At 35.2% G+C, this 13,706-nt stretch overlaps 1 protein-coding gene across 1 annotated transcript in view; it reads left to right on the top strand.

Moving 5' to 3' along the window:
• The window catches only part of LOC131593036 (SCY1-like protein 2), a 31,430-nt gene that overhangs the window by 3,086 nt on the left and 14,638 nt on the right, over nucleotides 1–13,706 (top strand). Inside the window, exons 2-7 of the mRNA XM_058865201.1 lie at nucleotides 1,624–1,827; nucleotides 5,893–6,050; nucleotides 9,978–10,122; nucleotides 10,768–10,917; nucleotides 11,520–11,741; nucleotides 12,568–12,684. Coding sequence (XP_058721184.1) covers nucleotides 1,651–1,827; nucleotides 5,893–6,050; nucleotides 9,978–10,122; nucleotides 10,768–10,917; nucleotides 11,520–11,741; nucleotides 12,568–12,684 — 969 coding nt within the window. The 5' untranslated portion in view covers nucleotides 1,624–1,650. The remainder of the gene's footprint in view (nucleotides 1–1,623; nucleotides 1,828–5,892; nucleotides 6,051–9,977; nucleotides 10,123–10,767; nucleotides 10,918–11,519; nucleotides 11,742–12,567; nucleotides 12,685–13,706) is intronic.

Raw genomic sequence — 13,706 nt, 5'->3', positions numbered from 1 at the left:
GCATTAGTGTGTTCCTGCATTTCCCTAAAGTAGAATACTGAAGGTGGGGAGTAACTGCACCAAGAGTCAAGATAGAGCAAATGGCTGTTCCACAATGCAGCACTGTGATGTGGTTTGCTTGTGGTTTGGCTGATACTCTTACACACAACTGCAATGGAGTGAATTGTTCCATAACACAGGGAACTTCCTAACTATCATTTAATATGTTTATTACCTCTTTTACGTTTATAGACCTCTATTACAGGTCTGTCTTTGCAATTGAAACCTAATCAGAATATTTGTCCTGATTTGTAGTGGAATCAAATCTATAGTACCAGGGAGAGAAGGAGTGCATGTCCATATAACTTCAGTGTGGTTGATTTTGATTAAAGTTTGGCTGAAGTATACAGATGTCTTTACATCTTATTTGAAAGAGAGACTGAAGAAATATCCTTAAGTGTTGCTTTTGAATATACTGCATAATACTGATTCCAGGAAATAATTTCTTCTTGCGTTCTCTCTTTTTCTTTGTTCACACAGATAAGGAAGATGAATGTCTGTATCTTTTTTTTTTCTTTCCGTTTTTTTGCTGCCTTTGTTCTTTCTTGTGTGTACATTATCAGTGAAACAATGGTGTAAATGGGACACAGGGTTCAGAATTTGTCTCTTGCAGAACAGGCAAGTCAGATTTATAATGAAAGTATAGAAAACGATGAAAGTACATGTTGCACTGTGTTAGGAACCGTGAAAGTAACAACACAGACTGTCTAGCTTGGTTGCACAAGAGAGCAAGTTTTATTCTTCCAGATCTTTTATAGACAGTTCTGAGAAGGTCCGAAAAGGTAAACCTCTCATTGGTCATGAAACTAACACATCACCATCATTGGACAATTAGGAATACCACCCCTTGACCATTTCTTGCAAGAAAATAACAAGGTGACAAACAACACCCGCAAAGATTGTTTTCTTTCTCGAAGGATTGTTTGGATTCCTCCTTATGATTTCTCAGACCAGAGTGAGAAAGTTGTGTGACTTATTTTCACACAGGCTCAAGCTAATGCCTGAAGTCTAAAAATCTCTTATTTGGCCATTGTCAGTTCCCACAAGTACACACTACAGGGGAAGATGAAGTAAATTGGAAACTGCCACAGTCTTTTAGCTCTAAAATTTGAAAGGTGATGTGAAAAAAAACTTCCTTGTACAGTTTTGGTAAAGCATAAAGAAATGGTTTCTTCTTTCCTACCTGTGCACTTAATACTTAAGTTCGTTAATAGTTGGATCATGGTAATGTCAGTAATCTGATGGGCAAAATACCGAATTTTGAGCTTGTATTTTGAAAAGCACTGTAGGAAAGAATGTGTTTGTTTTTTACTTGCTCTCTGTATAATATACATCCATTATTTTGCTGGCCCAAGATCTTAAACAATCCTTAGCTTCAGACAAATGAGTAGTTCTGTGAGCACTGGAATTAAAGGAGTCTTTTTTCCTTCAGGTTTGTTTCTCTTTTTGATGGATACTAATACACAAAGTGTGAACCTTTCTTGTAGGGGGCAGTTTATAAATCCCTTGCATTATTCAATTACTTTTTTCAAGAAATGGTTGAATTGAGAGGACTGTGAAGCCTTTATTTTCTTGTCTTTGTAGGATAAGCCATTGGTGCAAATTGAAACCATGGAGTCCATGCTGAATAAGCTGAAGAGCACTGTCACAAAGGTGACAGCTGATGTCACCAGTGCAGTCATGGGAAATCCCGTTACCAGGGAATTCGATGTCGGGCGACATATTGCCAGTGGAGGTAATGGTCTTGCGTGGAAGATATTTAATGGAACTAAAAAATCAACAAAGCAGGTGAGTTATCAAGTAAAAAAAAGTGATCTGACAAGAAGGAAGAAGTTTGCATTAACATGGATTAGTTCCCCAGTTTGTCGCACCTTGCAACTTTTTTTTGGTAACAATTCTGACTTTTTACAATTCAAAACAACCATGAAGTCATCATTTGTTGTCAGCAAAAGACACTGTCATTTTTTGCTCAGCTACCATACAGAAATTGAGCAGTTAGAAATGTTAAGTTAATGAGATACTGTAACAGGAAGGCATGGGATGGAGGAGGGGGTTGTGAAGGAAGTTAGTTATGCTTCCCCTGTGCTGCTTTCAGATCAGTATTGTTCCCTTTTAGTTTCCTAAAAGTATTAAGGTTTGGAGCACTAATACTCAAACCTTTGACTCACTTGAAGTCACATGTATAAATAAATAAATATGGGACTGTGACTTCAGAAAAGGGTTTGCCAAAAACAGAGTTTAAGAATTGTTGTTACAGGTAATGATTTTGTTACACTGTAGAAATATGAAATTATTTTTTTTTTTTCAAATTTGGGGAGGAAATTCAGTTTTCAAAGTGTAAATAGAAGTGTTAATAAATTATGGTCTTTACTTAAGCGTAATACTTAGACAATATATCATCTTTCTGCACATGTACCAAAAAGAAATGGACACAAAGGAATAACTTTGGAAAATGTTTACACAATCTTTTAGATCATAGTCAAAAAAACAGTAGCAAATAGATAAATGTAATACACAGAATAAATAATGTGCAAAGGATGTGTCATCTGATTCTGTGTGACAGATTCTGAATGATATTTAATCAGGTACTTTTGCCATGTTTTCATGCATTTTTTTTAGCTGCTGCAGATCTCTGTGCATTTGCTGAATTTACCCAACATACAGTTGACTGGGGCTTTTGTTTGGGCCTGCTCATCTATACAAAGAAGTGGTAATATTGGAAGCATGGTAATTTTGATAGGTTTTATACCATCTATGTGCCCAGTAAGCATTTGACCTGCAGCACACGTATCCTTGTGGTCTGGAGAATTGTAGCAAGTTTCTTTCACTGTAGAGTTGACAGAGTACATATAACTAGGTTCCTGTCAATCAAGTTTTTCAAGCCTTGAATGGATGTTCTGACCAATAATTTTACAGTTTTAGTTCAGGTGCTCCATGTGGTCCTGTAATATCTCTGTAAACCCTGACTAACATCTGTGTAGTTGTATGCCATCATTAGTAATTAAAAATACAGCAGCAGTTGTACTGCATGGAATTTTAGATGGCAGGTGTTTTGACATGCATTTACCATTCATTATTAATATTACCAGTTAGGTAACATCATGTCAACATTCACTTTGACATTGCAAAACAAAACTCTGCAGCAATGCAGCTTATGGTGTGTTGTATTACAATATAATGTTCTTCAACTGTTGCAATAATAAGGGACTCAGTTTCTTCATGAAGGAAAAGCAGAACCTTTATTGCGTAGGTCATATTTTATAGGATTATCTGGAGGCACTGTGGTATAGCTAATTGGCTGACAATAAACTGACACTCAGTTCATTGGTCAGTAAATGGGATTTTGCATGTTTATCAAATGTCTCTGTCCCTGGATTGTTTACATATCTTCTTCACTGATTCTCATGGGATCAATTTATTGTTTTTACAGGTGCAAACTTATTTTTCTCACAAGAATAAATTGCTGTGCTAACTGACTTTCATTCTTACGATATTTTCTCATGGGAACAGAGTAGCTGTTAGCTGCACCCATCAGAATCAGCAGGCCTAAGCCATGATATTATAAGGCCTTCCTTTTATTAGATTTCTACCTGTATGCAACATTTAACATTTTTTATTTCTCTCCCATGTACTTTCTGAATGTTCTTTGGCTGGCTGTCATTTTCCAGGTGATAGCAGTCGCTTTTGCGGAGTTGCACAGATTTGCTGTATTACAAGCTTGAAGCTACAAGTTTTTTTTGCAGTGTATATTGTAATCAGACAAGGAGGATGTAAGGGCTTGATTACCCCTGTTGTTGTCACTTTGTCACAGCACAAGTAATAGTTTAAGTCATTGTAGCCAGGTAAAACAGCTGAATGTAGAGGTTTTAACATTACAGCAGTAGATCCCATAAGAAATCTTTGTTTTCAGGATTATTTCTGTTCCTATTTTATGCCAATGGACAGTTACAAATATTCTGTCTCTGGTGACAGTAGATATCTATAACTGTCTTCTTCTTTTCTGAGTTCTGCCTGGTTTCTGCCTTGCTGCTTTTTCCAGGATTTCTGAATGTTTATCTGTTATTATTTTTTTAATGTACTTTGTCTTTTCCTGCTTACTGTGTAGGTGACTGAGTAACAACCTAACAGAATGTGAGAAAATTACTTACCTACGTCCATATGTTTGTCTGGTGCTATTTCATAGCTGATTTGCTGGTGTTTGTTTGAAAGATTTATGAGTCACTCTGGTTATATATAGGTGTATAATTTCACAGTATGTATTTCAGCTCATCTTAGACTTTTTGCACTTACACTTTTTCTGACATAATATGGCACTTTTCCTTCTGCTTAGAAAGTACAATCATAAATAGATAGGGTAAGGTCACAAAGTACTTGCCAGCTCAGTTATAAAGCTATCAGAATTCAGAAGGTAGGTCCCAACAATAAGGCTACAGACAGTCAAGAGTGACCAAATGGCCTTGAGTCAGCTGGGTAAGCATCTGGAGCACAAATTGTGTTCTCTTCTGCCAGGTGCAGGGAATAATGAGTTTAAACAAACAATGCAGGATTGCAGCAAGCACCAATAGAACTTACTTAGACCCACCACAAAATATTCAAACCATAGCTGATTTAAATACTCACTTTCTGATTCTTTTCACTTATCATCAAACAAAAAAGCTTTTTTTTAGAAGTGCTGTCTTAGTTTGAGATTTTGTTATTGGTCATGTACTGCTCAGTGTATGTCTTCCATCCCTGTCATTGCTCTTCTATGCCTTGTGTTAATGTTTGCGCTATCACACTTAAAAGTTGGAGCAGGGAGCCAATATGGATAGAGCAGGAAAAGTGTACTTAGTTGAGCTAATTAGAAGTATTCACCTGCTAACAGCTTAATGAAAATAGTTAAAAACCAATATTTTGTGTATTGGGCTGAATTTCATATTTTGGATAGTCTATTTCTAAAAGTTTATAATTTTTTTTAAAAAAATAAATAATATAGCTGTTCTGGTGAGATTTTAATTAGAGTAATGGTTATAAAATGTGCAGTAAAAGAGCACAGAGTTCCTCTTGGGACTGAAAACTGTATTTTCATTTTATTCTCTGCTGCTTTCTAACCTTTATTACTATTCATAATGCTGTTGTAGCAGCATATAAAAGTCTGTTTCATCATAAAAGTTTTTAATTCCTTTTTTCATCAGCTGATAAATTTCACATTAACAACTTCCCAGATGGTGATGTAATCTTCCATTCTACATTGACCTCTGTAATTTCAGTTTCATACAAATTTCTTAATTTTCTCTTGCTCCAGTTTCAGAAGTCAGAGAGGATTTCTCTGGTTTTAACATTTTTGTGACCTTTTTTTACACATCTTTAAACATTACAAAATTCTTAATATTTTATCATGTGAATGGTCTAATCAGATTAATAGACTACTGTGACTATTATGTCAGATTGTACTGGTTTGAAAGGAGCACTGAGACAGGACCTGGTTATTAAAGCAACACTTGATATATACTCAGAATATTTTAACAGCTTATTGTTGATATAAATGCTTTCATCTACTTAAAATCAAGCTGATTTCTAACTGTGGATCTGCTGCTTTGTCGCTGTGTAGGTTGGGATTACAGTTTATGCAATACTGTTTATACAATAAAGGAGCATTAGTACCTTAACTCAAAATATATATTTCATAGTTTATATGTAGTAACCTCTCCCATGGCTGGGACTAAGTAACAAAAACAAGTAATTTAATTTGTTTGGTTAAATCTTTTGGTGGGATTGTACTGCTGATTGAAAAAACACATTTGTATATAATTGTATATAAGCTTAGGTTTTGGCTGTGTTATATACTGAGTGAATTCTGTTGCTTATTTTCAGGAAGTGGCTGTTTTTGTCTTTGATAAGAAGCTAATAGACAAGTACCAAAAATTTGAAAAAGATCAGATTATTGATTCCTTAAAACGAGGTGTTCAACAGCTAACTAGGCTTCGACACCCTAGACTACTTACTGTTCAACATCCATTAGAAGAATCCAGGTAAGCTGTAGTACAATAGAGAACGGTTATTTTTAATCATTGTTTTGGTATTGGATGTAAACTGTCTGAAACATTCAATACATGCATCTAGTGAGATTTAAGTTTAGTGTATGTGCTAATTTATGTGACAAGGTATTCACCCTACCCACCCACCCCCGCCCCCGGCCATAGAATGCAGTTCTGGTGTGAATCTAATTAATCTAATTAATAATCTATTGCTTGATTTTAGTTCAGCTGAAGCTGTAAGGCTACGCATGAAAATTTGGTGCTTTAATTAATTTTGGTTTTAAAGAACAATCTTGAAATTATTTTCTCTTAAAACTTATTCATACATTTTGCTCCATGTATAAGATGTATTTAGTAGATTAGTGATTTTTGGTAAATTGTATGTATTGCAGCTAAATATGTGTTGAAAATGCTCTTAAGTGCCAGTCAAGGGAGACAAAATTCTTCATGTTCTTCTAGTGCTTATTTGACTTACGAACGGTTGGTCGATAGGCACAATAACTGGTTAGTCTTACAGATTTATTGTTCAGCTGTAGGGATACAAAAATCTAACAACGAAAATCAAGGTTTCATGTTAAATATCTTGATCTTGATACTACCAGAGAAGATCATGGAGGTTTTAGGATTTTTTTCCTCAAACAGGAAGGGGGTTGGACTAGATGATTTCCAGAAGTGTTTTCAAACCCCAGCCATCCTGTGATCCTAAATGGTAGCCTGATAAAGATACATTATATAATGTCCTTCCTGTCTGTGTTGTCTTGAGTTTTTCCAAATGGCTTCTAGGAGCCAAGAATACTGTAGGAATGCTTCTTCATCTTTGCAGTGCCTGCTTTGAGACAGGTTTATTGGATTAAATTGCACTTGCATATTCATATCTATCTCTCCTTCAGTACTAAACACATTCCACATTGACAGGGGTTCAAAGCTGTCATTGCAGGTATGATCTAGTATGTCCCTTACTATGGCATAAAGAAAATCAATTAGGTAGTTGAAGACAGCTCTCAGTATTCCGTAAGAGTAAATAAGCTATTACATGCTAAATGGCCCAGCATCATCTCAAATTACAGTGTATGCAAGTGAATCCCAGGGTACACCTCAGGCTTCTTCCTAAAATTGTCACAGTTTTCCAGTTGACTCAGCAACTTTTCCCCTGAACATTGTCTTTCAGAAGAAAAGGCTAAGATTCATACCTTTAAGAAAGCTTTGGTGGCATTCTTATGAAGCATTTAAGCCTTTTGAGTAAAATTAACAGTGTAGTTACAGCAGAGTTCTTTGTGAGTTTTTAGTAGTGCCTTACACTTTGCTTCTGCTGTTTTTGTTTCCATACTCAGCACAGTGAGCTGCTGGTAGAAACACCAGAAGCACAGACTCTGTACAGTTGCTTGCTGTGCCAGAAACTGATGTAACAGTTTTTGGAGGAGATTCATAAAATAAAGGTTTATGTAGAGTATATGTGTGTGTAACCTTGTGCAAGCATGCTGTAAGATTGCTTTAGGGTTTCAGATCTTTCCAGAGAGCTTATTGAAGAAATCTCATGTGGGCTTCTGGCTAGACTGTAACTGATCTTTTTTTCCTTCTTTTTTTTTTTTTTTTTTCTTTTTTGTGTTTCCCCAAAGTAACATACAATTGTAATGAACTGCTTGCAGGTCCCCTTTTATTCCTCCTTTATGAAGCAAATAGATACTTGATGTACCTCGAGGGCTGAAGTAGATATGGAAAGAAAGGCAAAACCTTTCTGACCCTAGTGTGTAGATAGTTTTTCCACTATTAATAGGATGTTTCTACTACAAATTATTGGTATCCAATAATCCAATCCAATTGTTTGGATCCAATTATCCAACACAGTTATGTTTAATATAAATGTATATAATAAATATAACGATGTATATCTCTTAACATGCCTTTATATGAATAACTCCTTATCTATACTAAATATTTAATATTAGTATGTTTATTTACAGATGGTCTTGAATTCCATTAACAGCACTGAAAAGCAGTTTATATTCAGCTTGTTATTGAAGAAAAGGATAAAAAACAAATTGTGGGTTAACTCATAATATCATTCCTACCCTTTAAAAATAGTAGCAGTGTGAATTGTCCCTGCTAGACACTGCATTTGTTACATTGTTTCCCTGTAGAAAGCATATGTATTTTTGACCCTCACTTTTTATTTTTAAAATAAAAAATAATAAAGTTTTTATCTTATCTTACTACTCTTGTTACTCTGAATTTCAAGTTGATATTATTCGGGAAGCTGTTAAGGCAGCTGCACTGTATGGCAGACATCAGCTTCTGTGATATTCTACTATTTTAATTAGATTTACTGCATCCCTCCATTACTTTGGGTTGGGCCCTTTTTTTAATTGCCTCCTAAAGTAAAAAATAAGCAGCCATCTTTTTATTCCCTCAAAGCAGTAATCAGAGAGTTTGTTATGAAAACCACTGAATAACTGTTCCCTAGGTATTTTCTATCATCTGTGCCTTAACCATAGCTAAATGGATCAGCTCTGGGGTAAAGCTGAAGTTAGACTGCAAATAAAGGACTTTGTCTTTCTATGTTCCTGTTTTGACTTGTGTTTATAACAGAAACAAGTTTTATAGTCCTAGTCATATTAATAGAAACACGAAAGGTATGTCATTAACAGAATGGTAGGGAGGAAACCAAACAAAAAAATTTCAGGTGGGCTGACACTTAGCATTCAATGTATTTTTACTGTTCAGTTGTTTCTCTTTTAGAGAGGCAGTACATAAAACTTAAATGTGGATGAATAGTATGAGGTTTGCCTATTTCAGCAGCCTTATTTTACTTCAAAGGTCAAGTTTGTTAATTATTGAAATACCTAAAAAATATGTGGTAGTTTCATGCTGAGACGTCTTCTGTTGTTTTTATGGCGTGATCAAAAAGTTAGGCTCTATCTTCTTGCCTATAACTTTATATTAAAAAATGTATCTTTGTTACTGTTACTCTGTTTCTGTTTTCTGTGTTCATACTGATACAGTATTTAGTGCTCTCATGAATTAATGATCATTAAAGCAGATATGTGTGCTACCATCCATGTAATGCTTTCTCAAAAAAAACCCTATAAAACAATTAAGGAGTGAATTGCAATGGCTGTCCAGGGCCTCCACTGCTGTGCAGAGCAGTATGAAGAATGTGAATGTAAAGAATGACTCTGCATTGCATGAAGTATGTGAAATTGAGACATATACTGGTTTCAGGACAGTTTTGAAATCTGAAATTTTGACAGTGTTAGTACAAGTCCTTATGTGTGGAAGTTTGCTTCTTCTGTGCTTTTCAAACCCAACTGACACAAAAATACATAAGCAAGACCATTAATTTTTCCTGAAGAAAAAAAAAGATAATTTAGAGAACAGTCACTTCACATGCAAACTGCAGTTCATATAACAAGTGTATTTGTGTTTGCACATCTTCTTCTCTATCGGTTGTCAAAGTAAAAGAATATTCTGGTGCTCCCTTATATTAATTTAGTTTCTGATCATTGTCTGACCTCATTAAGTACTGCTTCAGTCAGGGACATGTTGGTTTTAGGCATAGGTAGAAGTCTTATTTTACAAGCTTTAATACTAATAAGAATTATTTGACCAGTTTTTCCTGGATCAGGACAAGAAAAGCACTGTTTTTAAAAAAATTCTACGAAGCATTGTGTGCATCATTAGTGATTTATGTGAATGTTAGAGAATAAAATAACCTAATTCTAGTATTTTTTTTAAACTTCAGATATTTATGTGTTTCTCTTTAGTATAATATTAAAAGAATTCAAAACCTGAAATATAACATGGTTTTGGTAGCACCAGGTACTTTGGCAATGTATAATATGGTGTTTGTATGGTTCTTTATTTGCAGTCAAGAGATATATGACATTTATGTACAAGAAAATTTTTAATGCATTTCCTATACAGGGATTGCTTGGCATTTTGTACAGAACCAGTCTGTGCAAGTTTAGCTAATGTTCTTGGCAGCTGGGACAACCTACCTTCTCCTTTACCATCAGACATTAAAGAATACAAACTTTATGACGTGGAGACCAAATATGGTTTGCTTCAGGTATGGTACAGGTTGTCTTTATAATGTTTTTCTGCTTTAGTATTAATGATTTTTTCTTTATGAAGTCAGTACACTGCCAAAGTTTTGTCTCCCTATAGTGAATCAAATAATAGTGAGGTGAGAGATAATAGTGCCCTGATCACTCTAAGTGTAGAAGATAAACACTAGAAGCTCTAAGCTGCTATTTTTTTTTTATTTTTCTGATATGTAAAATAGAAAATTCAGTTAATTTTTATTTTCAATGTAAATGTCTCTGCTACAGCTGTCTCTTCCATATGTGAATCTTTTCTTTACGTTCTGTGGAGAACCATTAGCTCCCAGGTTTTGTTTGGTGAATATGTTGATCAGCTTCATAAAGCAATTGTTGTTCGTCTGAGATTATGTGGCCAGAGGGAAGGGGGGAATGCACCACCACACTTAGGCTGTGATAGTTAATTGACATTAGTAATCTCACCCACTGATTACCCATCTGTGTTTCATTCCCTTCATGCATAATTTTTAAGGCATAGGCTAAAATAGTGATGAAAAATTGTTTCTTAGTTAACTTAGGAATTTAACTGTGATCACAAGAACAGAATTTTTTTAAATGTCTTGTAGGATGTTTGGGGAAATATTTAACCTGAAATAATGATCTTTTATGGACAGGTTTCTGAAGGTTTGTCGTTTTTGCATAGCAGTGTCAAAATGGTCCATGGAAACATTACTCCTGAAAATATAATTTTGAATAAGAGTGGAGCATGGAAAATTATGGGATTTGATTTTTGTATCCAATCAACAAATCCATCTGAACAGGAGGTAATAATCTTTGTATTTATCATCATTCAATTTCAAATTCAGGTCTTTGCCTGAAACCAGTTTCATGATCTTGCATTCTAGAATAGAACTGTTTATTTAGTATTCACCTCTGTATTTTGTTGGTCAAAAGTTAGAACATATGGCACAGGTCTGGACTGAAATGCTGCATTTGATCGTTTCAGAAAAAGAGCCTGAGTGGGCTCAGTGGGGTCACAGTAGACTAGTAATGGTTTCAAACAGAGGCTGGAGCCTGTGCCACTTCTGCTCCCCTTCATGTTGGATGACATGCAAGCCTATCTAGCTCAGTGTGTTACAACTACTCAGTGCCTGGTTGCTACCTCTTAAAATGAATTCCATCATAGCTCATGTTTCCCCATTACAGCAGCACTTTGATTTTACATTACACTTCCCAGTGCATCAGCTAATCACTCTAAGCTACAGACAGAGATTCCTAACAGTTTTGTCTTACTCTGTTTCTGTTTGATTCATAATGGAATTTGAGCAGCTTAATTATTTTTTGCTGCTTGAGTTTCTTTTTGAAAATTATTTTTAAAAATCCTTGATAAATGTACTTCATTTTACTTCTCATATTTCTCTTGTAGCCGAAGTTCCCTTGTAAGGAATGGGATCCAAACTTGCCATCCTTATGTCTTCCAAATCCTGAGTATCTGGCACCAGAATATATTCTCTCTGTGAGCTGTGAGACAGCCAGTGATATGTACTCTCTGGGAGCTGTTATGTATGCAGTGTTCAATAAAGGGAAACCAATTTTTGAGGTCAACAAGCAAGATATTTATAAAAGCTTTAGTAGACAGCTGGACCAGGTATTTGTTCTTTTTATGACTACTGTTTGTTGATTTTCATATTTGAAAAGTTATTACTGTAAAATATATTTAAATATCAAGAACATTATCTGCGCTCAAACATAAACCATCTGACAATGGTATCTTACCCTGCATATTGTTTTTATAAGAAGAAAAATAATTATAGTAAAATATGAGAAACAAAAATATGTTTAGAGGAGGTTACATGTACCAACTTTATAAACTAAAAATAGCATTTCTCACCTAATTTCTCTGTAAATGTGTTGAATCTTGTGAAATAATGCTTACCTGTTAGTAACAGTATGAAACACCTGGCAGTGGATTACCTATGTAGGACCATTGAAGAGGGCTAGGTTTAGGGTGATTTGGTCACTTGACATGGCATTTGGTATCCACTAATCTATCCACATTCTTTGTGGACTGTGAATATTAACAGAAGACAGTGTCTCAGTTAATTGGATCAGCTGACATAATGTCTGTTCATACTCATGTTTCCTTTGTTGTAACTTCTGTGGGTGCCCATTGCCACACACTATGTACTGTGTTTTAATGTGTGTAGACAACACCTTAGATAATGACATTTGACTGTTTAAAATATCATGTTTGTGTTCTCTGATAACCTGAATTACAATGGGAAGTAGCAAAAATTGGGGTGGGACCTAAACCAGGTAGGCTCTTGGGAAACAGAGAGGGTTGTGAGCGAGAAGGGAGGGATATCAGATGTGTGGATAGAGAAACCATCAAGAGAGCAAAGTGTAGGCCTGTTTTATGCTGGAAATAGTTACATGCAGGGGTTTCTGACTTCATGCTTGAATTACTTCCACAGCTGAGCCGTTTAAGCTCCAGTACTCTTCAGAACATACCCGAGGAGGTGCGTGAGCATGTAAAGCTACTCCTAAACGTAGCTCCGGCAGTCAGACCAGATGCAGATCAAATGACTAAGGTCAGTCCATGGAAAGTACAGTAGCCATAGGAAAGAGAGAAACTAGAGTTGTATTTGCAGAGCTATTTTAAAGTGTTTTCTGTTAATCATTTTAGTTGAAATGTTAAATATTTTTTAACCATTTAGATGTAATGTTAGTTGATGCCAAAAGTTATCCTTGTGCTGACATTTATTTATAAGGAAAAAAGTGGGTGCTGAGACAGAATTTAGAAAAAGTATTCAATTATTCAAAAATTATTCAATGCAACACTGTTTTATTCCTTTCCATACAGTTGGAAGCTTTTCTGTGCAATGATTTGATACAATTCAGTCTTCCAGATTAGATTGGAAGGATTTGAAAGTGAGAATATGATGAAAGGGCAGTAAATGTAAGGATTAGCTTTTAGCTTATGATTTTTGATGTATTCTTAAATATGCAGACAATAAAGTATATTAGGAAATTATTTGCCCTGACAAAGCAAATTTAATTGCAAGTAGAATATAATGGTTTTAATTTGGCAGAACTGTTGCTCTGTTTTCCTTTCTGAAAGTAGATCTTAAAGCATTGTTCTTCCCTTGTCTTATGTCCCATTTTCTCCAATCTGATAGCCTTTCAGATTCCTGCTTATAGATTTGTTTTGCTAAATGGTGTTATTCTTTTGCTGTGATGTAAAAAGATGGTATAGAGAGATAGAAATCATTGTTTTAACTGTTGAAAGAAATAGTGGGTGAAGAAGGGAGGTGGAGCAGATGATGGTTTTGTTCACCTATATGCTGAAAGATGGAAGTGAGGGAACTGGCAGATATTTCTTAGGTATCAACTCAATTGTCTGAAGGACTACAACAAACAAATCTGTAAGTGGTTGTATTAAGCAGTATGGTTTTATAAAGATGTTGAGTCTCTTTTATCATATCTGCACACTGAATCATGGAGTAGAGATATCAGAGCTTCCAGGGTTTTCTGGAGTTTCCAGGGGTGGGAGCCAGATGTGGATGACCTAGTAGGTGTTTAATATAATATAGCACAATTATTCCTAGAAGAA

The sequence above is a fragment of the Poecile atricapillus genome, chromosome Z (genome assembly GCF_030490865.1).
Source record: "Poecile atricapillus isolate bPoeAtr1 chromosome Z, bPoeAtr1.hap1, whole genome shotgun sequence".
Taxonomy (NCBI): domain Eukaryota; kingdom Metazoa; phylum Chordata; class Aves; order Passeriformes; family Paridae; genus Poecile; species Poecile atricapillus.
The sequence above is the reverse complement of the archived record's forward strand: the minus strand, read 5'-3'. Positions and strand labels throughout refer to the sequence as shown.